Raw genomic sequence first — 26,317 nt, forward strand, 5'->3', positions numbered from 1 at the left:
TATCATTCATGTATGTGGCTGTAAATATATTGACTTACTTGTTCAGCAATATTCTCTTCAAACTGTTGCTCTGCCATTACAGTAGTTGACTTGAAAGCAAAAACTCACCATAGAAGCGGACAGTTCTCATTAATGTCCCCTAGAATGCCCCTTGTGGCAATGCTGAGAATGCACCACTTACTTGTGTTGGGTTATGACACATTTCAGAATGCAGCAACAAATGAAATCGAGTTTTCTTAACTCAATCTGTTCTCACGCCAGAGGCATCAAATACTGACGCTTGTGCAAGAGCCCAGATACAGATATACAGATGCCAAAAGCAGCCTTTAGCGTCTGTTTTCCGACCTGACAGGTACTCTTTTTTGGGGGTTTTATCTGACGTCTGTTTATATATATATATATTTAATGTTTTTTAAAACAGCGGTTGATTGGGCCATATTTATATGTTTAAAAAAAATTACTACAAAATTTTTTTATAAAAAAATGAGTTACAAAAGTGAAATACGGAAATGAAAGGTACAATTAAATAAGGTAGAGGCTAATGTCATATGCTTCAACACATACTTAATACATGTTTATATCATTCACAGCACCCTAAGCACTTAAGTACTTGCTCAAACCACTCAAAGCATCTAATGCATTTAACACATGCTTAAACACTAACAGTATTTTATGCATTTCTAACCAGGCTTTAAGGACATGTATAACAGTTTAAACGATTGAATTCATATTACACATATTTTCACATATAACACGTATTACACTTATTCAATAAACTGGAAAACACTCTGGGCTAAAATCATTAAATAAGATATGATTAATTCTAAATTTACATACCCAGTCCTCACGTGTGCACAGAATGTGGTCAAACCCCACACATGCAATCCATATGCATCCTTCAAAAATTATCCATAACAAACACTCAGTTTTAACATACATTTCTTCTGAACACAAATTTAATTTACATTTATAAGCATTTTGTGTAAAATTGTATATTTACCCAAGAATTCTCAACTGATGAACAAAACTGGGAGCTCTCTTGCGCAGAACATGTTCTCCCGTTCTAACAGCACACTGGTGCAACATGAGAGAGTGCTGGAAATCAGGTGTTGCAAAACTCCGGGTATTAAAGGGGCCACGTCCAATTTATGACTAGATTTAAATTACATTACATTTATCCACTTGGCTACATACAAAAGCTTCATCTGAACTTGAGCTTGGCGCAATGGTTCACGACACACGAGCGAGCCAATGGCATTTGAAATTGCTGATGTCAAACCTGTGTCTTAAGGCAGCAATTTTTGACTGTTTCGAGTGTGGACGCGTTGAATAAAGACTTGAGTCTGTTCTTCGCACAAAGCAATTGGAAGACTTGGTATAAACCCAGAACGAAACGGGTCACTTAAGCAGAGTGGAATGTTTACAGAAAACAATGGATAAACATTAACTACTATGAACAAATAAATATTGCTGATTAAACTTTAAAGTCTGTGAAAACATGATGCAGGGTTCAGATGAAATAAAAACATACCCCAACATATCATGTCATGATGGCAAAATTGTACCCCGACATAATAAAATTCTGATGTCCTTCGCGTCTGTCTATTGAGGCCAAAGGTTTCTCATTGAAAGTAATTTGCTTGCCGGCCACATTGGGAAACTGATGCAGAAGGCTGTTTTTGGCATCTACATATTGACACACCAGGCTTTTGCACAAACATCAGTATTTGGCACCTTGGGAGTGAGAACAGGTTTAATAACTAGAAGCATTTGCAATCATTTACTTGCATGGGGTTTGTTTCAGGCTAAAATTTCACCAATTTATGCAGATTTCCCTTTGAATAGCATATTTTCCCCTTAACTACTTTCCTCTTTCTTTTTTTCATTTGACAGGATCTGGTGACATTGAAAGCCTCCCAAAGGTATGGCACATCTGTTTCGAAAGACAAATAAGAAAGACAACAAAGACATTTCTCTTGAAATTCTTTAATGTTTGTTAAAGTTCTCTCAGAGGATTTGTCCTCAAAATTCTTGTTCACATTAAACAGAGTTCACCAGGAAACCTTAGCATGAATATTCAGCCTAGCACACTTAGAGATGATGGAGACATGGGCGGCAACTTCCTCAATGCTTTTCAGAGTGAAAGTGTTATGTATGCGAAATTTTTTTTCCATGAGACCATTTGTGTTTATTACAGCTGTCATTCATAACTGGAGTATTCTCTGCAGTATTATCCGAACATGACAATGAGTGTGTGAGAAGACAGAGCACAGCAGTGCTATTACAGATTATCACTGTGTTCATCAAAGAAGCGGATTATTCTCTCTATTGGCTCTTTGGTTTTCTACTCATTTTATCTTTGGTGAACTATTGTGAATGACTGTGACATCATTCTACACCAAATCTGAACAAACCCAAGCGAGCCTTGAAATGAGCCAGAAGAAGCCTTGAGGAAGCTTTATATTTTTGACATTACATGGTTTATGTGTCCCGTCTCCTGTTTGGAATCACACCTGGCTGGAAAAATATCAATTTTGGAATTTCACCACAGCCCATCTCAATTTTCTCTTAAGATGGGTACAGTCCAAATGATTTTTATGTAACTTTTTCTTCAGCTGATGATCTGAGAATTTATTATTTATTTATTTTTTTAACCTAATGTCCATCTGTCATTGTTTTCTTGAGCTGTGTTTCAAACATGCAGTATTCCAAGGAGAGGGCAGTATCACCATGCATCAGTTCCATAGTGATGACCTTCTCTTTTAGATCCATTATTACACAAAAAAAAATCATGAAACTGTTGAACAGCTTGACAGTATTGACAGAAAATCATGTTTATTAATTTGTACTCGTTTTTGAGTGGATTAAACATTTAAGTATTACATGCGGAGTCCTTCATCAAGATTTTTCATGGCTTTAATTTAATGGATTTATTTATTTTATTCTTATTTTTTTTTAATTGAAATTTAGTTAAGGTCTTTAGCCTCAAGCTCACTGGATTGTACTAGACTGTTAGTACTGATAAAACCATTTTTTGAAGGCTACCATCATAGTAAGCTGGGACGCTGTATTTAATACATTCAGTTTAGGCAAACCAAGTTGTATGGAATACTTTTATGCTGTCTTTAAATGCTTTTTGAGCTTCAAAGTTTTGTGAACCTGTTGACTTGCATTGTATGGACCTACAGAGCTAAGATATTCTGCAAAAAATATTTGTTTGTGTTCAGCAGAAGTAAAAGTCAAACACATCTGGGATGGCATGAGGGTGTGTAAATGATGAGAGAATTTTAATTAATCCTTTAACTTAATTTGCATTGTTATATGTAATGAAACAAAACCATAAAATTAACTTTTGAGAATACCAGTCAGCTTAATCATAAGGTAGCATACATACAGTATTACATTATACACAGAAATATACCTACCATTTACAGTTTTATTTTTAGTCCTTACAAGCATTATATATCTGATACTGTTTGTACAAAAGTGTTTTAGTAACAAATATACAATAGTTTTTTAAGACTGTAGCAGAAGAATACAAAAATAAATCAGGAATCTATACATTAGAAAATGAGTTTCAAGAGCACAGAAACAGTTCAAGTTCCAATAGAGAGACACCTCATTTAGCTACAGTACAGAAAAAAAAAGACTGTTATCAATAGAGTGCTACAGTGTCCACCCACTTTTTCTGCCATGTTGGTTTCCCAGAAAAGTTTTCCCCATTACTTTGTTTTCCATATGGGATTTCATAAGTCTTCATAAAACAGTTCTAAGCATGAACCAATCCAACCAGCTCTGATGTAAATCCCATCATTACAAACTTTGATTTGAAGCAAAAACTTATATGAAAATCAGACAAAAAGACAAAGGGAATGGGGGAATGAACTACAATCCCATGAAGCATTGCAAATGACTAAATCAAATAAACAATGTAAATGTATAAAACTTTTGATTTAAGTTGTTGATTATAAGTGTATTCAATATATTTAAAGTATATTTCAAAATAGTAAGATATATTCAAATATATATACGTAGTTTGAGAGTGTAGGGAGACTAGCTCGCTAAGGTCATTCACAGAACATCATACAAGTGGATGGTCGCTGCCTGGCTCGTTTGGTGTGCCGTTTGCCTTGATTGTTCACGACAATGAATTCTGCACTTATGGCTTCAGCATAAGAATAAAGGCTACCATTGATTAACAACATCAGAGCTCACGATAGGTCTGGCTTTAAAAGTTTTATAAGTTATTGTTAATAATCATTTCCCCAATTAATTTCTTTTCTTTTTATTTATTTATTTGTTTTACTTCCGGAACAAGACAGTTGTGCTCTATTAAAGAGTTCCAATTATTGACAGTGCAAACAACTCCAACATCCTAAATGAGCTGGACCTGGTAAACCAAATACTGATTGAAAGTCCTCATAAAACCTTGCGGCTCATGCCATCAGCTTCCTGTACTGGTTACTCATGCTGCTTTTTAAGGTCTCCAACTTGCTTGACCTGGTGCTGCTGGTAAACTGTACGCTCCTCTCAATTCCTGGTATCCCCTGACACTTCAGATATGCGAGAACCTGCTTTTGGCACTGCGACGACCCAAAGTAGTAGATGAGGGGGTCCAAACAGCAGCTGACGCTCCCAATGCACATGGAGACCAGATAAGCAGCGTAGGACGTGTCGTTGTACTTGTGAGCAAACTGCACATAATGTGACAACAGGATGATGTTAGTGGGGGTGAAGCATATGACGAAGACAGCAAAGACCGTGACACCCATGAAGACAGCCCGCGTTTTTTTGGCACGGTTTTCCACGTTGGCTGCGCACAAGGCTTGGATGATGCGCATGTAGCAGACGGTGCTGAAAATGAGTGGGATAAAGAAGAAAAGTGAAGAGAGGATAGGAAAGAAGTATAGGTAATACTCGCGGAGGTGATGAATGTCAAGGACGTCGTGACAAGTGATTATTCCCAAGTCAGGTAGGTGAATGGTCTGATTGGAGACCAGCAAAGGCATCACACCGCCGATGGACAAAAGCCACATGGCGCCGCACACGATGGATGCAGTCTGAGGACTGCGCCAGGTGAGTGAATCCATAGGGTAGACAACAGCCATAAACCGATCTACACTAATGCACATCATCAGCAGCACAGAGCAATACATGTTGCCATAAAAAGCAGCCGTGACCAAACGACACATCCCAGCCCCGTATATCCAGTTATTTCCATTGAAATGATAGGCTATCCTAAATGGGAGTACGAGCACAAAGAGGAGGTCAGCACAGGCCAGGTTCATCATGTAAATCACAGCTGGTTTCTTAGGTCTAACTTTGCGTACAAACATAACAAGTGCCAGAAGATTCAGAGGAACACTTATGATGAACACTAAAGTGTATATTGTTGGGATGACAGTGGTCACCACATAGCCAGTTAGGAATTTTGATGTTTCCTGAGAGATGTGGTAGTGCTTTTTTGCCACAGCAGGGTGGTGGTGATCTTTCTTGAGTTTGGATGAATGGTCGAAATCAGAGCCACTGCCCTCCTGAGCATCCAGATAATCAAAGGGCTCACCATTGAAAGGCCAGAATTCAGCCGAAAATGTCCGAATATAGCTCGTATCTTGGGGGGGGGGGAAAAGTTATTAACTAATATTCAGGTGTAAATGTCTGGCAACAAGCATGGGTGATTCTCACGAAACTATCAAGAAATATTTGTTGTGTTTAGAAGGGAACCGTCTGGCTGGGAAAGTTTCACGAGAGTCAGATATGCTGTTACTAAGGTTAGGGTTAAGGTTACATTTAGAGGTAGGGGTAGGTGTAGGGTTTCTGTAAGACTCCAAATGAACACAATGAAAAGTGTATGAATGTCACATGAGAGAGACTTTTGCCAGCCCAACATTTCCCACATTTTCAAAATGTCCTTGTCAAAAAAAAAATATATATACATATATATATATATATATATATATATTAGACTATTTTTAAGATTTACACATTTCAATTTTAGAACAAAATTCCATCAAATTCAACTGCCTATTTTTTTACTAAATTAAATTAATACATCTTAAAAGAATTTTTTGTGTATTTTACTCCAAAATCAAAAGAATCAAATTTTTTAAAAAGGATATTTTGCATACAAAGTAGAAAATTTAGCCTATTTTACGGTCATTAAGATTTTTTTTTTAATGATTTTTTTTACATTGTGATAGATTTTAATAGCCTTCATATTATTTTATGACAAAGATTTTGCCTCCTAATTCTTATTTCCATCATATGATATTCTCATTACCGCAATGTAAAAAAAAAAAAAAAAAAGATATGACTATATTATTTACTGTAAATTTTAGTATTTATACATCATAGCAGTACTGGTTCTGACATTCAATTTAGCTAATTTTCATTTGAAAAATCATTGTACAACAGCATCTTACTGCAGTAAAAACAAATGACTGTTACGTTAATGAAAATCATTGAAAACAATGGGAATAATAAAAGTAATGAGTATTGGATGGTAAAATGTGCTTAAGGTTCCTGAAAATAATGTCACAAATCTTAATGGTTCTAAATGTAGATATTTTCTTTATGCAAAATATAAGACCAGGACATATTCTTGATAGATTTTGCGAGAATCACCCTTTTATTCACATCAAGGCTATTTTAAGTGTAGCATAGAACAGGGGTTTTGAAACTGGGGTCTGGGGACCCTCAGGGGGGCAGCGGGGAAAAACATGTTTTGGTTTCATTTTAAAACCATGGGATTAATCACAATTCGGCTTTTCAATGAACAACCATAGTTTAAATTGAAAGGTAAAATCCGTTAATAACATGTTAAAAAGTTACTTATGTTATGAATATGTTCATTATATTTTAGCCTGTGCCCTGTACAAAATAATAATAATAATAATAATAATAATAATAAAATACAATGGGAAGTTGTTTACCGTTATTCGGCAGCACAGACGCAGAGGTCTCGAGTGCCAGCAGTCCCATTAATACCACAATCCGCATCATCGTGTCGGAATGAAATTGTTCTCCTAAAAAATTATGAAAACCAAAAACGGCCAGAGTTTGTTTTTTGTTGTCCAGATGAAGCTTGAATGTGCGAATCCGTTTGAAGGCGCACACTACAGGACAGTCCTCACAGATCAGGACAGAGTTGAGGGTGGGATGAATTTGTTGGGGTGGGGTTCTTTTGAAAGTCATTTTATGCTTGTATTTACACATAACCAAGTCTTGATTAAAACAAAGTTATTGTCACATTATATCAGGTAAGCTGTAACAATGGGAACCTGCTGTTCTTTTTTTTTTTTTTTTAAATTGATTTGCGAAAAATATCTTTTTGAATTGACCTTATGAAATATTGAGATATGTAATCAATGAATTGTAAATGAATAAATAAATAAATTCAACATACAAGATTCAAATTGACCTTATTTCAAAGTGGCAACTTATCTGAACCTGCCATTTATGAAAAATACTTATCGTGGGAACACAGTTCACCCCTTCAGTTCAAACCTAACTACATTCATTGAACCTTGTCTTACAGTATGTCAGTGTGGTTTTACTGTGTTCCCTTATTCACCCAACCGCTATTTTATAAAAAAAAATATAAGATATTGGAATTTTATTTTGCAGGATGTGTCTGAAACCAAAATGAATAACTACTGTAAATAATAATAATAATAACAAGCATTTATGCAATTGTTTTCTGACTGAAGACAAAATCCTTTCAACAGATTTCCCAAGTGACATCTAGTCCTGGGGCCCAGGGGCGGTTGTAGAGGGGGGGCCTGGGGGTGCATCACCCCCTGAAAGAAGCCTGGTCTCAGTTTAGTGTTATAATTATTATGTTTCTATGAACTCTAAAGATCGCAGAGAGAGAGAGAGAGTGCTATATGCAGCGCATCCGTTTGAATTAGCATGATTGGTCACCACATTAAGAAGCTTCAAAACAACATTTATTGTTTGAATTTAGTGATAACATTTACAACGTTATTTGGTCTAAAATCACATTTCTACGGAAACAGCCCATTGCGACTCGAGACTCAACATGAAAAACCCAGTAAATTAATTAAACATCTTACCTTTTAGAATTTAAGACAACTGTGAGGTTATCCTAACTTGAAGATGTTATTTACGACGATTTTTTTCTCAAGAATTGGAATGCTTCTTAAGGTTTTTCTTAAGAACAATCTCAAGAAAAAAAGATTAGAACTTTCTTAAGAAGTTTTTCAGGAATACAAAATATCCTTAACTTCTTTTCTTAAGTTAGAAATTAAGAAAATGGTAGTTAAGAAGAAATTTCTTCTTAAGAATGTTTCATGAATCCAGCTCCAGGGGCCGGTTGCATAAACATAGCCATGAACTTAAGACTTCATCTAACAATTAGTCTGACTAGCTAAAGACACCATAGAAAGCCTGTTGCATAAAACAAGCTCACAGGTGTCTTTAGTAAGTTTAATTCGCTTCGTATTGTGGGAAAAGTAAGACACTGAACAGCTTAAATAAAATGGCCGACTGTGGATGCTCTAATTCGCTGAAAATATTTGCTTATTAGAGGAATACAATTCTTCAGAATTGATTCTAATGAACAAATTGAGTGATTTTAACTCAAATAATAAAAAACACAAGTTTTGTTTCCATCGTAGAAGTCAAAGTCTTCTTCAAAGTCTCAACTCATGCCCCTTTCAGCCCTCAACTGAAGCCCCCACTGGCTCAGCTGACAGTTATTTTCCATGGCAACATGGAATGTAAACAAAAGTTATCCTGTGGGGTCTGCTGTCTTACATTTCGGTCTTAAATTAGACTGATCCAAGTTTTTATGCAATTGACTGGAAAGGTTAAGACCAAAATTTAGACAACTAACTATTAAGACTAGTCTAAAAAAGTGTTATGCAACCTGCCCCTGGGTCTCCCCTATATGTAAATACATAAACACACATACAAATAGTGTTTATTTTTAAATCAATAACATAGTTCTTAACTGTAGACATGAATTAATGTTGGATTAAAAAATACTGAAAACTCTTGGGAATGCCCTTTTAATACATATCTTTAAAAGATGCACAACTACGCACTTGGAAATTAAAGGCACTAGTTCATCACAGGCCTGTCAAAAGGCTCATCCAGTTTATCAGACACATGGCAGTAGTGCATTATGAAATTCATTTCATCTTATTAGTCCCTCATTTTTTAATAACATGCTTATACTACTATTTACAGTATATATTTATAATATTTCAATTATACCTGTCATTAAAAACAGAATCCATTCACAATCTTCAAAAACGAAATTCCAGTCATCATCTAATGTGCTCAACGTTTGTTGGTTATATCATAGATTGATTAAAATCCCTTTCAATGTATCAGTAAGTAAAAGTGAGATTTATGTACAGCTTGGCATGTATAATCTGCATATCATCATATATAATTCTTAAGAGTGATCTCATTTTATGGTTAATATAATACCAAAGACCTTCAAAAACAGTTGCACAAATGCCCTGAATGCTCAGAGAATTTTCTTTTACAAAAAAACCCAACTAAAAACCAAAGGCACGTTCAATTTTTTTTGCACAATTTGTGTAAACTAACATATAAAATTATGACACTTTGACAGCGACTTAATAATTCAAAGCATATGTGCACTGAATTCTATTTTTAAAACTCCACAGGACTTTTCATTTTCCATAGAACTTTTTGTTCAAAAGGAAGATCAGTAGGTTGACGTTGACTTTGGCCTTGTCAAACATTTTCATGACAGCTACTCCCTCGTACTGAAGCTGCAACAGGTCCTGATAACAGAGACAAAACATGGAATGCAGTTCTATATTGATGCGTCCACAAATTCAAATGTTATTATAAGCAATACAGGTAATGCCTACTTGTATTATTGTATGCCTGTGAGAGGAAAATTAGACTATGCGCCGTGTGCAATGCGTTGTTGACATTTGTGCACATGGGAACTGACCTGGAAATGCAGTTGAACCTTCTCCATCTCAACTCCCATAAACTTGGCCTTTATTTCAAAGTCAGCCACTTCCTCACAAGGAGAAATGTCAAACATTACATTTTTTAACCTGAAACATATAAAAACCCAGACTAAAGTACTGGAAGAGGTGGAGCACAACACAATGTTGTGTGCAAATAGTTTCATGAAAGATAACATTGATGGGCAAATTCCTATCCATAAATGTTTTCTTGTTTTTGATAATCTCTTCATCTGCCTTAAAAGTACCAAAATACCAAAAATGGTTGGCTTGGTAGGTATGGAGTGGTTAACTCCTCACAATGCACTCCTCAATTTCTAATTCCATACAAAACTGCTAACCCAGCACTTGCACACATTATTAGTATTCTCTGAAGAGCATCTTACGCAGTCTGTCCCAGACACTGGTCAGTTTAGATATTCTGTGCTTGATGATTATGGCACAATGTGAAGTTAGTACAATGATTTATTATCAGTGGAATGAAAAGAAATGGTGAAAAGTTGAAGAACATACTGATTTGTCTGCAGGCCTTCAATTTCCAGAATTACTCCTTTCTCGTGCAGTTTGGCAGCTGTGTACTTCAGGGATTGGACCTTGGACTTCTTACTGCCCTTAACCTCTTCCTTTCTGTCCAGTTTGATGGACCTGCGAGAATTCCTGTGACAACATAAATATCAGTGTAATATGTCCTATAGGTAATGACTGTAGCCACTTAACAATTTCCACAGCAGCACACTAAAAGTGCACCTCAAGCCATTGTGTATTGAAGGTCAAGTGCATTATGAGCATGCTTGTCCAAATAGGAGATTGTCAGATTATTTCACAATTATTTTCACTCACTTTCTGTTGAGGTTATCCAGGCAGGTTTTGATGTACGTGTCGTAGTAGTTGATCTGTTCCTGATAGAAAGCCGCCTTGGAGTTGAGTGCAGTCAGAGTCTGCTGCAACTTTACCAACTCTGCTTTCCTCCTCTGCCTGTAGCGCCGCTGGTATCGGATGTCCTGTCAAGAGCCGAACACTCAGTTATCTTTTACATTTACAGACGAGAATTAAGCAGCCTCAACCTTTTTTAAAAGTGCTTGCGGTAACTCGCAGCACTTGCAGTAACTAAGCACAGAATAAAAATTCTGTCATCATTTACTTACTCTCATGTTTACACAAACATGTATAGCTTTCTTTCTTCCATGGGACACAAAAGGAGATGTTGGGCAGTATGTTAGCCTCAAAGGTGACTGAGGCTGTCATTCTGCTTGATATCTCCTTTTGTGTTTTACAGAAGGAAGAATACAAGTTTAAAACAACCATCCTGTTCCCCTAATTAAAGTCATTATGGCCTAACCTTGGAGATGTCATTGATGACATCCTGGTACTTGTGTTTTGAATTGACCAGACCAGCTTGCTCCAGAGTTCTCAGATTCCTGAGGATCTTCCTCTTCTTCTGCTCCAAAGGTAATTGTCGGTCCTCCAGCATGGCCTGGCTGCTCTTCAAACCCTCTGGGGTCTGAGCATCCTGCACCACTTGTCGCTCCACTAGCTTAGCATGCTCTGACTCCTACAGCACAAGTAAGAGAGGGTTGAGGCATGGGGGGAGTATTTATATACTCTCTGCTCTGAGTAACAGCTAACTGATTAAGTGTAGAGATAAAAAAAAAAAAAACTTAAATGAACTTCTGATGAGCCAAATGATTCCACTCACATTGATGCCACCATAGAAACAGACGACAGAAGAAACAGAGTGTATCTGATCTTAATACATCAATATTACCATTGAATCACTGTCTGTACGTTGGATGTTCAATAGTCAATGCATTCTGTCCTATGTTTAATCTTTGTTTGGACAGACAGATTGGAGATGGAAGCCTACCTGTGCAGCAGAGGCTGGAGTTTCCAGGATATTGGTCAGCGTCTCCCCCGGTTGAATTCTCACAACATCCACTATCAGTTTCTTTGTTCTGCAGAGTGACAGGTAAACAAAGAGGAGGATGTGCTTCTCAGGCTTATCAGAATGTCTCAACACGTTTTTTAGTCTTACATCTAGTAAGATATGGGCTGCCATTGCAATATCTGTTTTTTTTCTCTTTTCTATTACTTTATTTCTAAACCGAGTTAAACGTTTTTCATTGAAATTGTGAGGTATTCAAATAAGCCCATAAGGGTTTCTAGACTCTCCCGCACATCTCTTTTCTGCTGTGTATTCTTGCTTTGTTCTTTTATCCTCATGGTGCTAAAATAAATAAACTAAATAAACTAAGCAGTAGGGAATGCATTAATACCTGATAAAGTCTGCAATATTGTATATAGATATATAGATAATATGTTAGATTTATAACGAAGGGGACCCCTTTAAAGCTATATTGACATTAAAATCTAAATACATTCATATCTTTTGCTTAGGAGTGTCAATTAATTAAAATATTTTATCAAAATAATTACATGATAACAGGCCCCCAAATAATGCAAATTCAATATATAATAATGAAAATAACATGTGTAATGAAAAATAATAATTCAGATAATTCAAAGACATTACATTATTGTGGCAGGTGAGTAATTTGACAAGTATATAGGAATACAAAAAATAAAAACAAGGAGTATATAAACATGCATATGAAGACAGAATACAAACAAAATAATCAAGTAAAAGCTGTCCTGAAAAAATGTTTTAAGACAAGATTTAAATATACCTAAAGTCTGAGCTTCTCTTAATTTCATTAAAAATAAGCCTATCACAAGCCTACAGCCCACAGCAATCCATTTTTCAATTGAGTTCGTCAGTCTGTAGACTTGGGCTGTTCTGACAAGACGCGCTTTTGTGTTCCATCTGTAAAAATGCGTTAGATGTACATATGATGTTGTGGTTTTGTCGCATTTCACAGGTTTTCAGTGTCTCTAGCCATAAATGCTGCTTTTTATGACTGTAACGGGGTAAGGGATGGGCAAGGAGGAGGGGGGAACCGGCTGAACCGGCTGAACTTAAAACAACATAAAACATAAAGATACACAGACACGGGGGCCTGGGTAGCACAGTGGTAAAATACGCTGGCTACCACCCCTGGAGTTCGCTAGTTCGCTAGTTCGAATCCCAGGGCATACTGAGTGACTCCAGCCAGGTCTCCTAAGCAACTAAATTGGCCCGGTTGCTAGGGAGGGTAGAGTCACATGGGGTAACCTCCTCGTGGTCGCTATAATGTGGTTTGTTCTCGGTGGGGCGCAAGGTGAATTGAGCATGGTTGCCGCGGTGGATGGCGTGAAGCCTCCACACGCGCTATGTCTCCGTGGCAACGCGCTCAACAAGCCATAAGATGCGCGGGTTGACTGTCTCAGACGCGGAGGCAACTGGGATTCGTCCTCCGCCACCCGGACTGAGGCGAATCACTATGTGACCACGAGGACTTAGAGCGCATTGGGAATTGGGCATTCCAAATTGGGAGAAAAAGGGGAAAAATCCCCCCCCCCCCAAAAAAAAAAAAAAAAAAAAATGATACACAGACACACACACCACGGCCGCGTGCATCTCTCTCTCTCTAACTGGCACCTCCGGCTCCTCTTTATCCCCCTCTTAGTGAATTAGCCCAATTCAGGGCCGGCCGTGTGTCCTCCTCGTCACACTCCTCCATCGCAAATGTTAGTCTACAAATGTTTCCTTCTAGTATCATTCAAAATATCTGATGCACAATGCTTGTTAAATTTGGCCCCTGTCCTTACTCTATGACGCTACTTCCACACAGCTGGTCAAAAATGGCCCATTTTAACAGTGGATTAGATAACACTGGCCAACAATCCGCTTCCTGCCATGGCTTGAGAGAGATATGGAGGCAGGAAATGAGGAGAGTAAAGACGTTGATCTTAGGCAGAGAGATATTTATACAGTATGAGAGCACATTTTAGTGGAAACTGTGATGATTATTGCTATTTGTTTAAGGCTAATTACTTAATCAAAATCAGTGAACTATTCCTTTAAGATCTTCTGACAATCAAAGAAAGCTGTTTTCAGTACTGAAGTACATTTGATACTGCAGATGAACATATACTGTTGTTTAAGCAGATGTAGTGTAACATGGAGTGCAGTGTTCAGAAGAAAGAAAAAATGCTATAACCTCTTTGCTTTTTCCACATTTTGTTTCTTTCTAAAAGCACTGATATTGTGCTTAACAGCAACGTGTCTATGACTGCATAATGTATTTGTATCCAACCTTTTTAGTGAAGATTGTCTAACTTACTTCACCATTAATCCCTTCATGTCCTTGTCATCTCCATCTACCAGCTCAAACTTGTTGGTGAGGGTGAGGGAGATCTCAGTTTTGGCCAGTTGACTCTTTGAATTCTCCTTGTTGGGGTCATTTGGATCCACAGCACCTTCCCCTGTGTGCCAGAGAGTGCTTAATATTCAGACTGTGTCATAACTCCTGCAAGTTGCTAATAGGCCAGTTTGAACAAATATTTAATGTAGTTTTATGTTCATTTATTGTTAATTTCATTGCACAACAATACACTGATAACTATCACAAATCAGCTTATTCACACACACACACACACACAAACACACACACACACACACACACACACACACACACAAAAAAGACAAAGCAAGAAAAATGTATTTACATGAGATTTGAAATTATGGGTTTGTCTATGGTTTTCAAGCAGATCAAAATTGGGGTAATAGGCAAAAAACTACATGTGGCAGTATTTGCTTAAACAATTTATAACCTTTCAAAATTTAAAGTGTTAAAGGATTGTTCCGGATTCAATACAAGTTAAGTTTAATCAACAGCATTTGTGGCATAATATTGATTACCACAAAAACGTATTCTGACTCACCCCTCCTTTTCTTTAAAAAAAGCAGAAATCGAGGTTACAGTGAGGCACTTTCAATGGAAGTGAATTTGACTAATGTTTGTAGGGTTTAAAAGCAGAAATGTAAAGTTTATAATTTTATAAAAGCACTTAGATTAATTCTTCTGTTAAAACCCATGTATTATGTGACCCGTAAAGTTGTTTAAATGGACATTTTTACAGTCATTTTAAGGCTTTAGGGTTTGTTGACATTACACTGTCATGGCAACAAAGTTGTAAAATTGGCTTTAACTTTACACAGAAAAGGTTAGTAAGCGATTTTTCACACTAAAATCATGTTAACACACATATTGTTTATGTCTTGTGGCTATACTTTTGAAAAAGTTTCACATTTAAAGCTACACTGTAACTTTCTTTTGTTAAAAAATAACAAAATGTTATTAATGAGACTGCAACAAAAATCCATCTTCCAAACCATGTATTTACTTTACCCAAATATACTTTGATAAACCTATAATAATGATATTATTTTATAAATATTTTAGAGCTATCAGGACGGAATTGCATACATACGTAATTTGCCCGTGTGTGTTCACGTCAGATCCAGCAACAGTAGCGCGTGTGTGGGAGTAGCTAAAGCTGAAAGTTTGTTGTCACGACGAACGAGAAAAATTGACCATGGATCATTCAAAAGGGCAAACCTCCAGGGAATCACCGGTTGTAAAAACAAAGAAACCCCAATCAGAGCAGAGTCTACAAGCAAAAAAGGAAAGCGACAGAGTCCGTAATAAAACCAGAATCAACATCGGCTTGGCTTTTCAGAGATGGCGACAACTCTGAGATCTGAAAGGATATAAAAGCGGCCCAGAGATGGCTTTTTTCTTACTCAACAGGTAAGATATTTTATTGATATGGTTTATATGTAGTTGTGCAATCACACACACACACACACACACACACACATGCACGTCTGTGTGTGTAGTGAAATACAATAATTATACTGTAATTGGTGCAGAACTTTTCACTTGCTAGCACACATGTGTATTTTTCTTTATAACGGCAATTATTTATATAAATAAATCCTTTAGTCCTAGGCTTGCCAAGAACATGTGAGTCTTGAAATGATGTTGACCACTGGTTGGTAACAATGACAATCTATAAATTAGTTACTACCATGGTCTATTTGGCCAGAATATCCTGAAGTTATAAAAACTTCACAACATGGGGCCTGGGTAGCTCAGCCAGTAAAGACGCTAACTACCACCCCTGGAGTCGCGAGTTCAAATCGTGCTGAGTTACTCCAGCCAGGTCTCCTAAGCAACCAAATTGGCCCGGTTGCTAGGGAGGGTAGAGTCACATGGGGTAACCTCCTCGTGGTCGCTATAATGTGGTTCGCTCTCAGTGGGGCACGTGGTGAGTTGTATGTGGATGCCGCGGAGAATAGCGTGAGGCCTCCACACACGCTATGTCTCCGCATTAACGCGCTCAACAAGCCATGTGATAAGATGCGCGGATTGACGGTCTCAGACGCGGAGGCAACTGAGATTCGTCCTCCGCCACCCGGATTGAGGCGAGTCACTACGCCACCACGAGGAAAAAAAACAACTTTACAACATTTGACCTTATCAGATTGGCAGTCATTGTGTCTAATGTTAACAAATGTTGCCTAACTTTTGTAACGTCATTTATTTCAAAACATCAATGTTTCCAATAAGTCAAAGCAACAGCATAAGTTATGGCACTTACCTGCTCAGATGACATGTTTTCAGATATCCGTCTTTTCCTTTCTTTCAATATTTATTTGTCCATTCACTCTGATAAGATGTCCTGTATTCATGTGTACAACGGTACCTCGAACCACATTCATCCACGCAGAGGAGCAGAGCCGAACCACAACCAAAACAATGTCCTTCCGCAAGACGCATGCAGTTTTATTTTTTAACCACTAGAGGGCAAAAAGTTACATAGTGTAGCTTTAAACATTGGCCCCCAACTACTTCCATTGTAAGTGCCTCACTTTAACCCACATTTTTGCTTTTTTAAAAGAAAAGGAGAGACAAGTCAAAATTATTTTTTGTGGTAATCAATATTATGCCACAAATGCTGTCGACTGAGGTAAACTTGTATTGTTGGGTGAGGACATATAAGCATAATCAATGTAAGATTGTGCATGTAAATGCACTTAATATCCAGGTGGATATCACTGATGGTGCCTGTAAGGTGTTCCTAGTGAATGAATGAAATTATTAGTTTACATTTGTTCTAATTTTACCCAGTAGTGACTCGACATCAGGAACATCCGCCAGGTCTTTCAGGAGTTCATGCAGAAGATCACTGTGATCTGGAGCAATAGCTTCCTTATGTTCCAACACCAGCTGCAAAGGGGAAAAAAAGTGTCTGCATGGTCTATAACACAACACATCATGATATCAAGTACAACCATCCTCCAAAATTTGTGTTACTGTCAAAGAGATGTGACGTCAGCAGTGGTGAAGTCATTGAACCATGGAAAGAAAAAGGAGAGACTGCCTCATAAATGATATTCAATCGCTTTACTCTCCAGATTTGCAGATTAACAGAATATGCAAAGCAGTTTTGTTTGCTTTAACCATGATGTCTATCATGAGATAAGGATGTCCACCGCATGGGTTCACAGCAAAATCCAGCAAAATCTATAAATTATGTTTTAATACACTTTATTCTGAGAAAAGGATGAAGAGACTCTACATACAGCATATGTTAAATCTACCAGAGGTAGTATCATTTTAATGCGTGTGCTGAAGCTAATATATTGGAGAATGTTAGATGTTCCCTATCTTATTATGTATGATCCATTTACTGATACACACTTGGAATTGGGATGTTTAATATGCACAAAAAGTGCTGATTTAGGGGAGGAGGTACTGTATTTATTGTTTTCAAATAATATCCTTGTCCTATAATTTGGAAGATTATAAAAGAACAACTCCCAAACTTTGGAGGCAATACAAAGTTTTGGATGTAAGAGGAAAATATCAAAAGCAGTATTTTACCATGTAAACAGTTCCTAAATATTTGTTTTGAAGCCCATGCCTTCTCAAATCATGCAACATCTTGATCATTCACTTATTTAAAGTTGGCATGAAATAAAAATTTACCCTATTTATTTTCTTAATGCACGTTACTTATTGTGAATGACTCATCCATGCATATATTTTGTTTTTAAAAAAAAAAAAACTTTTATTGACCTTGTTATCTTTAATTATAATGTCATAACTTGCTCTTCTGCTGATATGACTGATTGTTCTCTGCTGACGTATGCAAGGCTGTGTGTCAGTTAAGCCAACAGTCAAAAGTTTTTAGTCAGTTTTAACCCTGCCCTTTCAAGAGCCTGTCATGTAAACAAAGTTGGCGTAGAGATGGTAAAAGGGTGCATTTTTGGCTGTTTCAAAAACCCTCAAAAACTCTGTTCAATTCCCCAAACCTCGTTGGTTACGGGCCCGCTGGCTTGAATTTTTACATTTCAAAGAACGAGGAATAATGGCGAATTTGCTATTGTGTTCAAGGCATTTCAGGCCTCAGATGCATCAGATGGATGCAGAGTAAGTGGCTGGAGTTTATTCATATTTTTTAATGCAGGCAATTTCTGGGGTATCTTAGGAAGTACAGCACAAGTAAGTGTTCTTTATTCTTTATGATTAGTGCATAATATTGAGATTTTTTTTACAATCGTCGTAGGCAAAGTCCGCGATGATCTGTGTGCTTTTGTGGGCTGGTTATGTATCAGTGTTTTACTACATCAAAACATCAAACAGAACTACGCTCATCAAGGCCCTGTGACACAGCTTAAAACGGACATCACAATTGTTACAGATATGTGTTAACCAATGATATAAATGGAAATAACAGTCTGTTTAAGGAATAGCGGCTTGGCAGGTTAGTGAAAGTAAGGGAAAGAAAGCAGGCTGTGTCCTTATTATGTCTATTCAGGTCATGATGACACTTCCTCACACATATGGAGCGAGTTAAGTTTCTACTTACTGCCGTCTCTTCTGCCAAATGACTCACAGATTAAAGATCACGTTTAACTTATAATGACTTGCAGATTTAAAAAGCATTTGTCAGCTCATTCTGTCATGTGCCCACACTGTTATCTGAAAAGTTTTCATAATGAAGTGTAAGGAAATTACTGTAGATAAACTGAAAGATGAGCTCTCTGCAGCAATACAAGCAACTGCACTCTCAAAAGGAAAGCTTGAATTCATTGAATGCTCAGTTATGTTGTGTGTCTTACTGAGTGTGTGTTGATGATTTCCTCAATTGAGATGTAGATGACAGGTTTGCTGAGTGTCACCATGTCAGAGTACTCATCCACGTTAAACTTCTCCTCTGGAGCTGGGACATCACAAGCTGCCTGGAAAAATCCCCTAAACACCAAAATGCCAAAGTTACCACCTACATAAATACCATAAATCATGCAAAACAATATCAAAATGAATGACAGTTTTGCCCATATGCATAAATTAATCAATGGATACTACACTGCTCAAAAAAAATGAAGGGAACACTTAAATCACACATCGGATCACGATGAACGAAATATATCGAAGATCAAAATCTTTACTGTGCATTGTGTAATTCGTTGAGAACAAAATGAAATAACAACGGTCAGTGGAAACCAAAATCACCAACCGACTGAGGGCTGTATTCAAACTCACACTGAAAATCAAAGTAAACAATTGAAATCACAGGCTGTTCCAACTTGCGTGAATTTCATCACAGCAACTCAATGTGACTCAGTAGTGTGTATGGCCCCCACATGCCTGTATGCACTCCCGACAACGTCCGGGCATGCTCCTGATGAGACAGCGGATGGTGTCCTGGGGGATCTCCTCCCACACCTGGATCAGGGCATCAGTGAGCTCATGGACAGTCTGTGGCGCAAATTGGTGGCGTCAGATGCACCGATACATAACGTCCCAAAGGTTCTCAATTGGATTCAGGTCTGGAGAACGTGAGGGCCAGTCAATGGCATCAATGCCTTCGTCATCCAGGAACTGCCTACAGACTCTGGCCACATGAGTCCGGGCATTGTCCTGCACCAGGAGGAACCCAGGGCCCACTGCACCAGCGTAAGGTCTGACGATGGGTCTGAGGATTTCATCCCGTCTGTCACATGTGCTCAGTGTGAACCTGCTCTCATTTGTGAAGAGAACGGGGCACCAGTGGCAGAACTGCCAATTCTGGTGTTCTCTGGCGAATGCCAATCGAGCTGCACGGTGCTGGGCTGTGAGCACAGGTCCCACTAGAGGATAGGCCCTCATGCCACCCTCATGGAGTCTGTTTCTGACAGTTTGGTCAGAAAAATACACACCAGTAGCCCGCTGGAGGTAATTTTGTAGGGCTCTGGCAGTGCTCCTCCTGTTCCACTCGCACAAGGGAGCAGATACCGGTCCTGCTGCTGGGTTGATGCCCTTCTACGGTCCTGTCCACCTCTCCTCTTGTAACGGCCCGTCTCTTGGTATCTCCTCCATGCTCTTGAGACTGTATTGGGAGACACAGCAAACCTTCTTGCGACGGCACATATGGATGTGCCATCCTGGAGGAGCTGGACTACCTGTGCAACCTGAATGGGCTGCAGGTACCGCCTCATGGTACCAGTGGTGACAAGGACACTAGCAAAACGCAAAACCAGAGTAGCTAAGGAAGGATAAGGAGAGAGCAATTGTCTGTGGCCACCACCTGCAAAACCATTCCCTTTTCGGGGGTTGTTTTGCTTTTGCCTCTCCAGTGCACCTGTTGTCACTTTCATTTGCACCAAAACAGGTGACATTGATTCACAATTGCTTAGGCTTCCTAACTGGACAGATTGATATCCCTGAAGTTTAATTGACTTGGTGTTATACTGTGATGATTACGTGTTCCCTTAATTTTTTTGAGCAGTGTATAATGTTTGTTTGTTATGTTTAAAGGGATAGTTCACCCAAAACTGAAAATCACTCATCATTTACTCACCCTCATGATATCCCAGGTGTGTATGACTTTCTTTCTTTACCAGAACACGTGTGAAGAAAAATAGCTCAGTAGGTCCTTAAAACGCAAGTGGATGATGATCACACTTTTGTAGCTCCAAAAATCACAAATATTGAGCATAAATGTCATCCATACGACTCCAGCAGTTACATTAATGTCTTCTAAAGCAACACAATCACTTTTGGTGCAATAAATATCAATATTTAAGTACTCTTTATCTATAAACCATCACTTCCAGTAAGCGTCACAAGAGCGCAGAGTTCACGCTGTCTCTCATGTGATGTATTTGCGTTGCCATGTTACGGACGTAATCTCATATTCTTCTCTCGGTTGAGACATCAAGGATAAGCACACAAATGCTCTATTGATAGAAATACAGATCAACCAAAACCAACTAAGCTTCTGTACAGCGTTCCTCCTACTCAGTTTGTAAACAGCGCTGCTCTTCTGGGTATGTTGCACGTGCGTCAGTTCTCATGTGACGTGATTACGTTACAAACACATACTGCTGCTGACCGGAAGAGATGATTTGGAGTTAAAAAGTACTTAAATATTGATCTTTTTTGCACCAAAAGTAATCTTGTCGCTTTAGAAGACATTAATTTAACCGCTGGAGTCGTATGGATGACGTTTATGCTGACTGTCTGTTCTTTTTGGAGCTTCCAAAGTCGGATCATCATTCACTTGCATTTTAAGGATCTACTGAGCTGAGATATTTTTCCATTTTTCCATTTCTTCAAATGTGTTCTGGTGAAGAAAGAAAAACATACACACCTGGGATATCATGAGGGTGAGTAAATGATGATAATTTCACCTTCGGCTTGCTCACTGGGTTTCTAAATACAATTATTATTTAATTACTTATTTTTATACACATTTCATAATCGTATTTAATCAAACTACACAATGATGACTCTAAGACTTTATAGATATTACGGTTTAATTTTCTGTTAATGCATGATTTTTTTGTAAAGCTGCTTTGAAATGATGTGTGTTGTGAAAGACGCTATACAAATAAAAATGACTTGACTTGACTTGACATTATTGGGTGAACTAACCCTTTAAGGAAGATATTTCCATATTGTACCATGGAAAGGAAAAAGAACTACTGCCTCATAAATGATATTCAAATGCTTAAGCCTCCAGATCTGCAGATTTATTGCAGAGCTTTATTGCCAAATATGCTAACACACACAATGTATTTGTCATGGTGACAGAAGCTTCCAGTGAAAAGAGAATGCAACCATATATACATACATACAAACATATATATATATATATATATTTAAATATATATACATATAGTGACATGAAAATAAAAGAAATAAGATATAACAGAAAAAAAGAGAAATAGTTTGGAATAATGTACAGATTTTGCTGTTTTGGAAGGAAACTGGTACTTTAATTCACCAAAGTGATATTCAACAGATCACAAAGTATAGTCAGGACATTACTGATATAAAAAACAGCCCCATCACTATTTGAAAAAAGTCATTTTTGATCAAATCTAGACAGGCCCCATTTCCAGCAGCCATCACTCCAACACCTTATCCTTGAGCAATCATGCTAAATTGCTAATTTGGTACTAGAAAATCACTTGCCATTATATCAAACCCTGTTTTTGAGTTGCCACAGTATGCAATAGACTGGCATGTCTTAAGGTCAATATTAGGTCAAAAATGGCAAAAAAGAAACAGCTTTCTCTAGAAACTCGTCAAGTCAATCATTGTTTTGAGGAATGAAGGCTATACAATGCTTGAAATTGCCAAAAAACTGAAGATTTCATACAAAGGTGTACACTACAGTCTTCAAAGACAAAAGACAACTGGCTCTAACAAGGACAGAAAGAGATGTGGAAGGCCCAGATATACAACTAAACAAGAGGATAAGTACATCAGAGTCTCTAGTTTGAGAAATAGATGCCTCACATATCCTCAGCTGACAGCTTCATTGAATTCTGCCCACACAACACAGGTTTCATGTACAACAGTAAAGAGAAGACTCAGGGGTGCAGGCCTTATGGGAAGAATTGCAAAGAAAAAGCCACTTTTGAAACAGAAAAACAAAAAGAAAAGGTTAGAGTGGACAAAGAAACACAGATATTGGACAATAGATAATTGGAAAAGAGTGTTATGGATCTTAACCCCATTGAGCTTATGTGGGATCAGCTAGACTATAAGGTGCGTGAGAAGTGCCTGACAAGACATCTATGGCAAGTGCTACAGGAAGAATGGGGTGAAATGTCACCCGAGTATCTGGACAAACTGACAGCTAGAATGCCAAGGATCTGCAAAGCTGTCAACTCTTTGAAGTAGATTAAGTTTTTTTTCAAATTGTAATAGTAATTTTTCACGTTATTAATGTCCTGACATTGTGATGAGTTGAATGCCACTTCGGTGAATAAAAGTACCAATTTCTTTCCATAAGAGCAAAATCAGTACATTATTCCAAATTTTTGGCCACCAGTGTACAACAGAGCAATAATGTTGTTCGAAAATTTTATATACAGATATATAGTTATGTGCAGGTGAAGATGTAGGATATGTTAAAGAATATACACCGATTAGCCACAACATTAAAACCACCTGCCTAATATTGTGTAGGTCCCCCTCGTGCCGCCAAAACAGCGCCAACCAACTGAACAGAGAGGTTATCTTAGACTTTGTCAGTTCGAACCAGTCTGGCCATCCTCTGTTGACCTCTCTCATCAACAAGGCCTTTCTGTCCACAGAACTGCCCCTCACTGGATGTTTTTTTTTGTTTTTGGCACCATTCGGAGTAAATTCTAGAGACTTGGTCATGTAAATCCCAGGAGATCAGCAGTTACAGAAATACTCAAACCAGCCAGTCTGGCACCAACAACCATCCATGTGATTATCTAATCAGCCATTTATGTGACAGCAGTGTATAAAATCATGCAGATATGGGTCAGAAGCTTCATTTAATGTTCACATCAACCATCAGAATGGGTAAAAAAAAAAAAATCTCAGTGATTTGGAGTGTGGCATGATTGTTGGTTCTGTAACTGCTGATCTCCTGGGATTTTCATGCACAACAGTCTCTAGAATTTACTCCGAATGGTGCCAAAAAACAAAACAAAAAAAAACATCCAGTGAGTGGCAGTTCTGTGAACGAAAATGCCTTGTTGACGAGAGAGAACAACGGAGAAAGGCCAGACTGGTTCGAACTGACAAAGTCTACGGTAACTCAGATAACCGCTCTGTACAATTGTGGTGAGAAGAACATCATCTCAGAATGCTATTCTGAGATGCAGGTTGGTGCTGTTTTGGCAGCACGAGGGGGACCTACACAATATTAGGCAGGTGGTTTTAATGTTGTGGCTGATCGATGTAAATGAAATATGGATATATGTAGGAATGGATGGATTGAATATTGCACATTGTTGTATTGACAAAAGGAAAGTATTTGGGGGCAGTTTAAACTGTTCATGAGATGGATGGCCTGAGAGAAAAAACTGTTTCTGTGCCTGATAGTTCTGGTGCTCAGTAGCGCCGTCCAGAAAGCAACAGTTCGAAAAAGAAGTGTTCTGGGTGATTGAGCTCAAGAGTGATTTTACCAGCCCTTTTCATCACTCTGGATGTGTACAATCCAAGCAGGGTGGGTAGGGGAGCACCAATAATCCTTTCAACAGAAGACAGACTCAATGACTGCTGAGTAGAACTGTATCAGCAGCGCCTATGGCAGGTTAAACTTCCTCAGCTGGTGAAGGAAGTACAACCTCTGTTGGGCCTGTTTCAAAATTTAGTCTATGTGTGTCTCCCACTTCAGATCCTGTGAGATGGTAGTGCCCAGGAACCTGAATGTCTCCACTGCTGCCACAGTGCTCTTCAGAATGGTGAGCGTGTTTAATGTTGGGGTGTTCCTCTTAAAGTCCACTATCATCTCCACTGTTTTGAGCATGTTCAGTTCCAGGTTGTTTTGACTGCACCAGACGGCCAACTATTCAACCTCCCTTCTGTATGCAGACTCATCGTCATCTTGGAAGAGGCCGATGACTGTGCTGTGAAGGTCAGAGCAGGTGTGGTGTGTTTGTGTGAATGGGCTTTTCAAATCTAAAGTAAAACACATTCAGGTCATCAGCCAGTTGTTGATTCCCTACAGTATTGGGGGATGGTGTCTTATAGCTGGTAAAGTCTTTCAGGCCTCTCCACACTGATGCAGGGTCGTTAGCTGAAAACTGTTTTTTCAGCTTTTCAGAATAGCTTCTTTCAGCCACTCTAATCTCTTTTGTCTGTCTGTTTTTAGCCTGATTGTACAAGATTTTATCCCCACTTCTGTAAGCATCCTCTTTGGCCTGACGAAGCTGCTTGAGTTTTGCTGTAAACTATAGTTTGTCATTGTTGTATGCTAAATAAGTCCTAGTAGGAATGCACATATCCTCACAGAAACTGATATATGATGTCCCAGTATTTGTGAGCTCATCCAGGTCTGTGGCTGCAGCCTCAGAAACACTCCAATCAGTGCAGTCAAAGCAGTCTTGTAGTTCCAGTTCTGCTTCATTGGTCCATCTCTTTACAGTCCTTTCTACAGGTTTAGCTGATTTTAGTTTCTGCCTGTAGATCGGAAGAAAATGAACCAGATAGTGATCAGAGTGTCCCAAAGCTGCTCGAGGGACAGAGCAATATGCATCCTTTATTGTTGTGTAGCAATGATCCAGTGTATTTCTGTCTCTGGAAGGTCATGTAATGTGCACCTCTAAATTAGGACAGCACATATTCTTCAGCGTCGTTACATCTGTAAACCAACATTCGTAGATGTAAAAATATGTTCCACTGCCTCTCGTTATCCCTGTTAACTCCCGGTAGATGTAATGCACTGTCCAGAATGGCTTCACTTCACTTAGGAAGAGAGTGGAAATTCGCTAGATGGATTCTTGGCAGCACGGTTCGAAAGCCGTGCTGTCTGAACTTGACCAGTGCACCGGCTTGCTTCCCTCGCTTGCGTTTCATAGCACGCTTGAACAACACAGCTGCTCCTCCGACAAAAATGTCCAACAGAACATCCGAATAATCAAAAACTGGTAAAAGAATGTCTGGCGTGTGCTGCCGAATATTCAGCAGCTCTTCTCTGGTAAAACTGATCTGAAATAAATTACTAAACACAGGACAAACAAACAAAAACAGCAAAAGAAATGGAGAGCTGCATACCGAGGCGGCCAGATGGACAGGATATGAGAAGCAGGTCTGTTCTATTTTATTTACTGTAACTTCTAGTATCAATTATTTTCTTTATATACACTTGTCATTGGATATTGATAATGACTGTTTTGACCAAAGCATCGAAAACAAATCCATGGATAATATATTGTCAGTTTGGATGAGAGGTGCATGTTTGCAAAAACAGCCACAATACAAAAGAGCAATAATCCAGCTAAAGTATAAACTTCCAAATAAAAAAATTATCCAGTAAGTATTCCATTTGCAGCTATTGAGTGTCTGCATAGTCTATAATACAGAACATCATCATGACATTGAGAGACTATGAGAGTCGAGTGGTACTGCAATATTTTG

General features: G+C 38.3%; 3 protein-coding genes across 3 annotated transcripts in view; 1 reads left to right on the forward strand and 2 right to left on the reverse strand.

Moving 5' to 3' along the window:
• LOC127439662 (single-stranded DNA-binding protein 2-like) overlaps positions 1-3,278 on the forward strand; it is a 41,662-nt gene extending 38,384 nt beyond the window's left edge. Inside the window, exons 14-15 of the mRNA XM_051695904.1 lie at positions 1,894-1,922; positions 2,198-3,278. Of these exons, the coding sequence (XP_051551864.1) occupies positions 1,894-1,922; positions 2,198-2,210 (42 nt within the window). The 3' untranslated portion in view covers positions 2,211-3,278. The remainder of the gene's footprint in view (positions 1-1,893; positions 1,923-2,197) is intronic.
• A 144-nt stretch (positions 3,279-3,422) lies between these two features.
• On the reverse strand, positions 3,423-7,146 carry LOC127439661 (proteinase-activated receptor 1-like). Its single transcript, XM_051695903.1, has 2 exons — positions 6,933-7,146; positions 3,423-5,611 (listed from the first exon to the last, which is right to left on the reverse strand). Exons 1-2 carry the CDS (start codon positions 7,000-7,002, stop codon positions 4,437-4,439), a joined length of 1,245 nt encoding a protein of 414 aa, XP_051551863.1. The 5' UTR covers positions 7,003-7,146; the 3' UTR covers positions 3,423-4,436.
• A 781-nt stretch (positions 7,147-7,927) lies between these two features.
• The window catches only part of LOC127438660 (ras GTPase-activating-like protein IQGAP1), a 75,853-nt gene continuing 57,463 nt past the window's right edge, over positions 7,928-26,317 (reverse strand). The window contains exons 30-38 of the mRNA XM_051694382.1: positions 19,048-19,180; positions 17,047-17,149; positions 14,198-14,339; positions 11,842-11,929; positions 11,317-11,529; positions 10,818-10,978; positions 10,491-10,634; positions 9,959-10,067; positions 7,928-9,782 (exon numbers count right to left, since the gene is read on the reverse strand). Coding sequence (XP_051550342.1) covers positions 9,669-9,782; positions 9,959-10,067; positions 10,491-10,634; positions 10,818-10,978; positions 11,317-11,529; positions 11,842-11,929; positions 14,198-14,339; positions 17,047-17,149; positions 19,048-19,180 — 1,207 coding nt within the window. The 3' untranslated portion in view covers positions 7,928-9,668. The remainder of the gene's footprint in view (positions 9,783-9,958; positions 10,068-10,490; positions 10,635-10,817; positions 10,979-11,316; positions 11,530-11,841; positions 11,930-14,197; positions 14,340-17,046; positions 17,150-19,047; positions 19,181-26,317) is intronic.

This window comes from Myxocyprinus asiaticus, chromosome 4, assembly GCF_019703515.2.
Source record: "Myxocyprinus asiaticus isolate MX2 ecotype Aquarium Trade chromosome 4, UBuf_Myxa_2, whole genome shotgun sequence".
NCBI lineage: Eukaryota > Metazoa > Chordata > Actinopteri > Cypriniformes > Catostomidae > Myxocyprinus > Myxocyprinus asiaticus.

Excerpts from the sequence above, each read along its gene's own strand:
- LOC127439661 (XM_051695903.1), bottom strand. The coding sequence starts at position 7,002 with ATGATGCGGATTGTGGTATTAATGGGACTGCTGGCACTCGAGACCTCT. Across the intron at positions 5,612-6,932 it reads GTCTGTGCTGCCGAATAACG|ATACGAGCTATATTCGGACA; the intron begins GTAAACAACTTC and ends CCCCCCCCCAAG.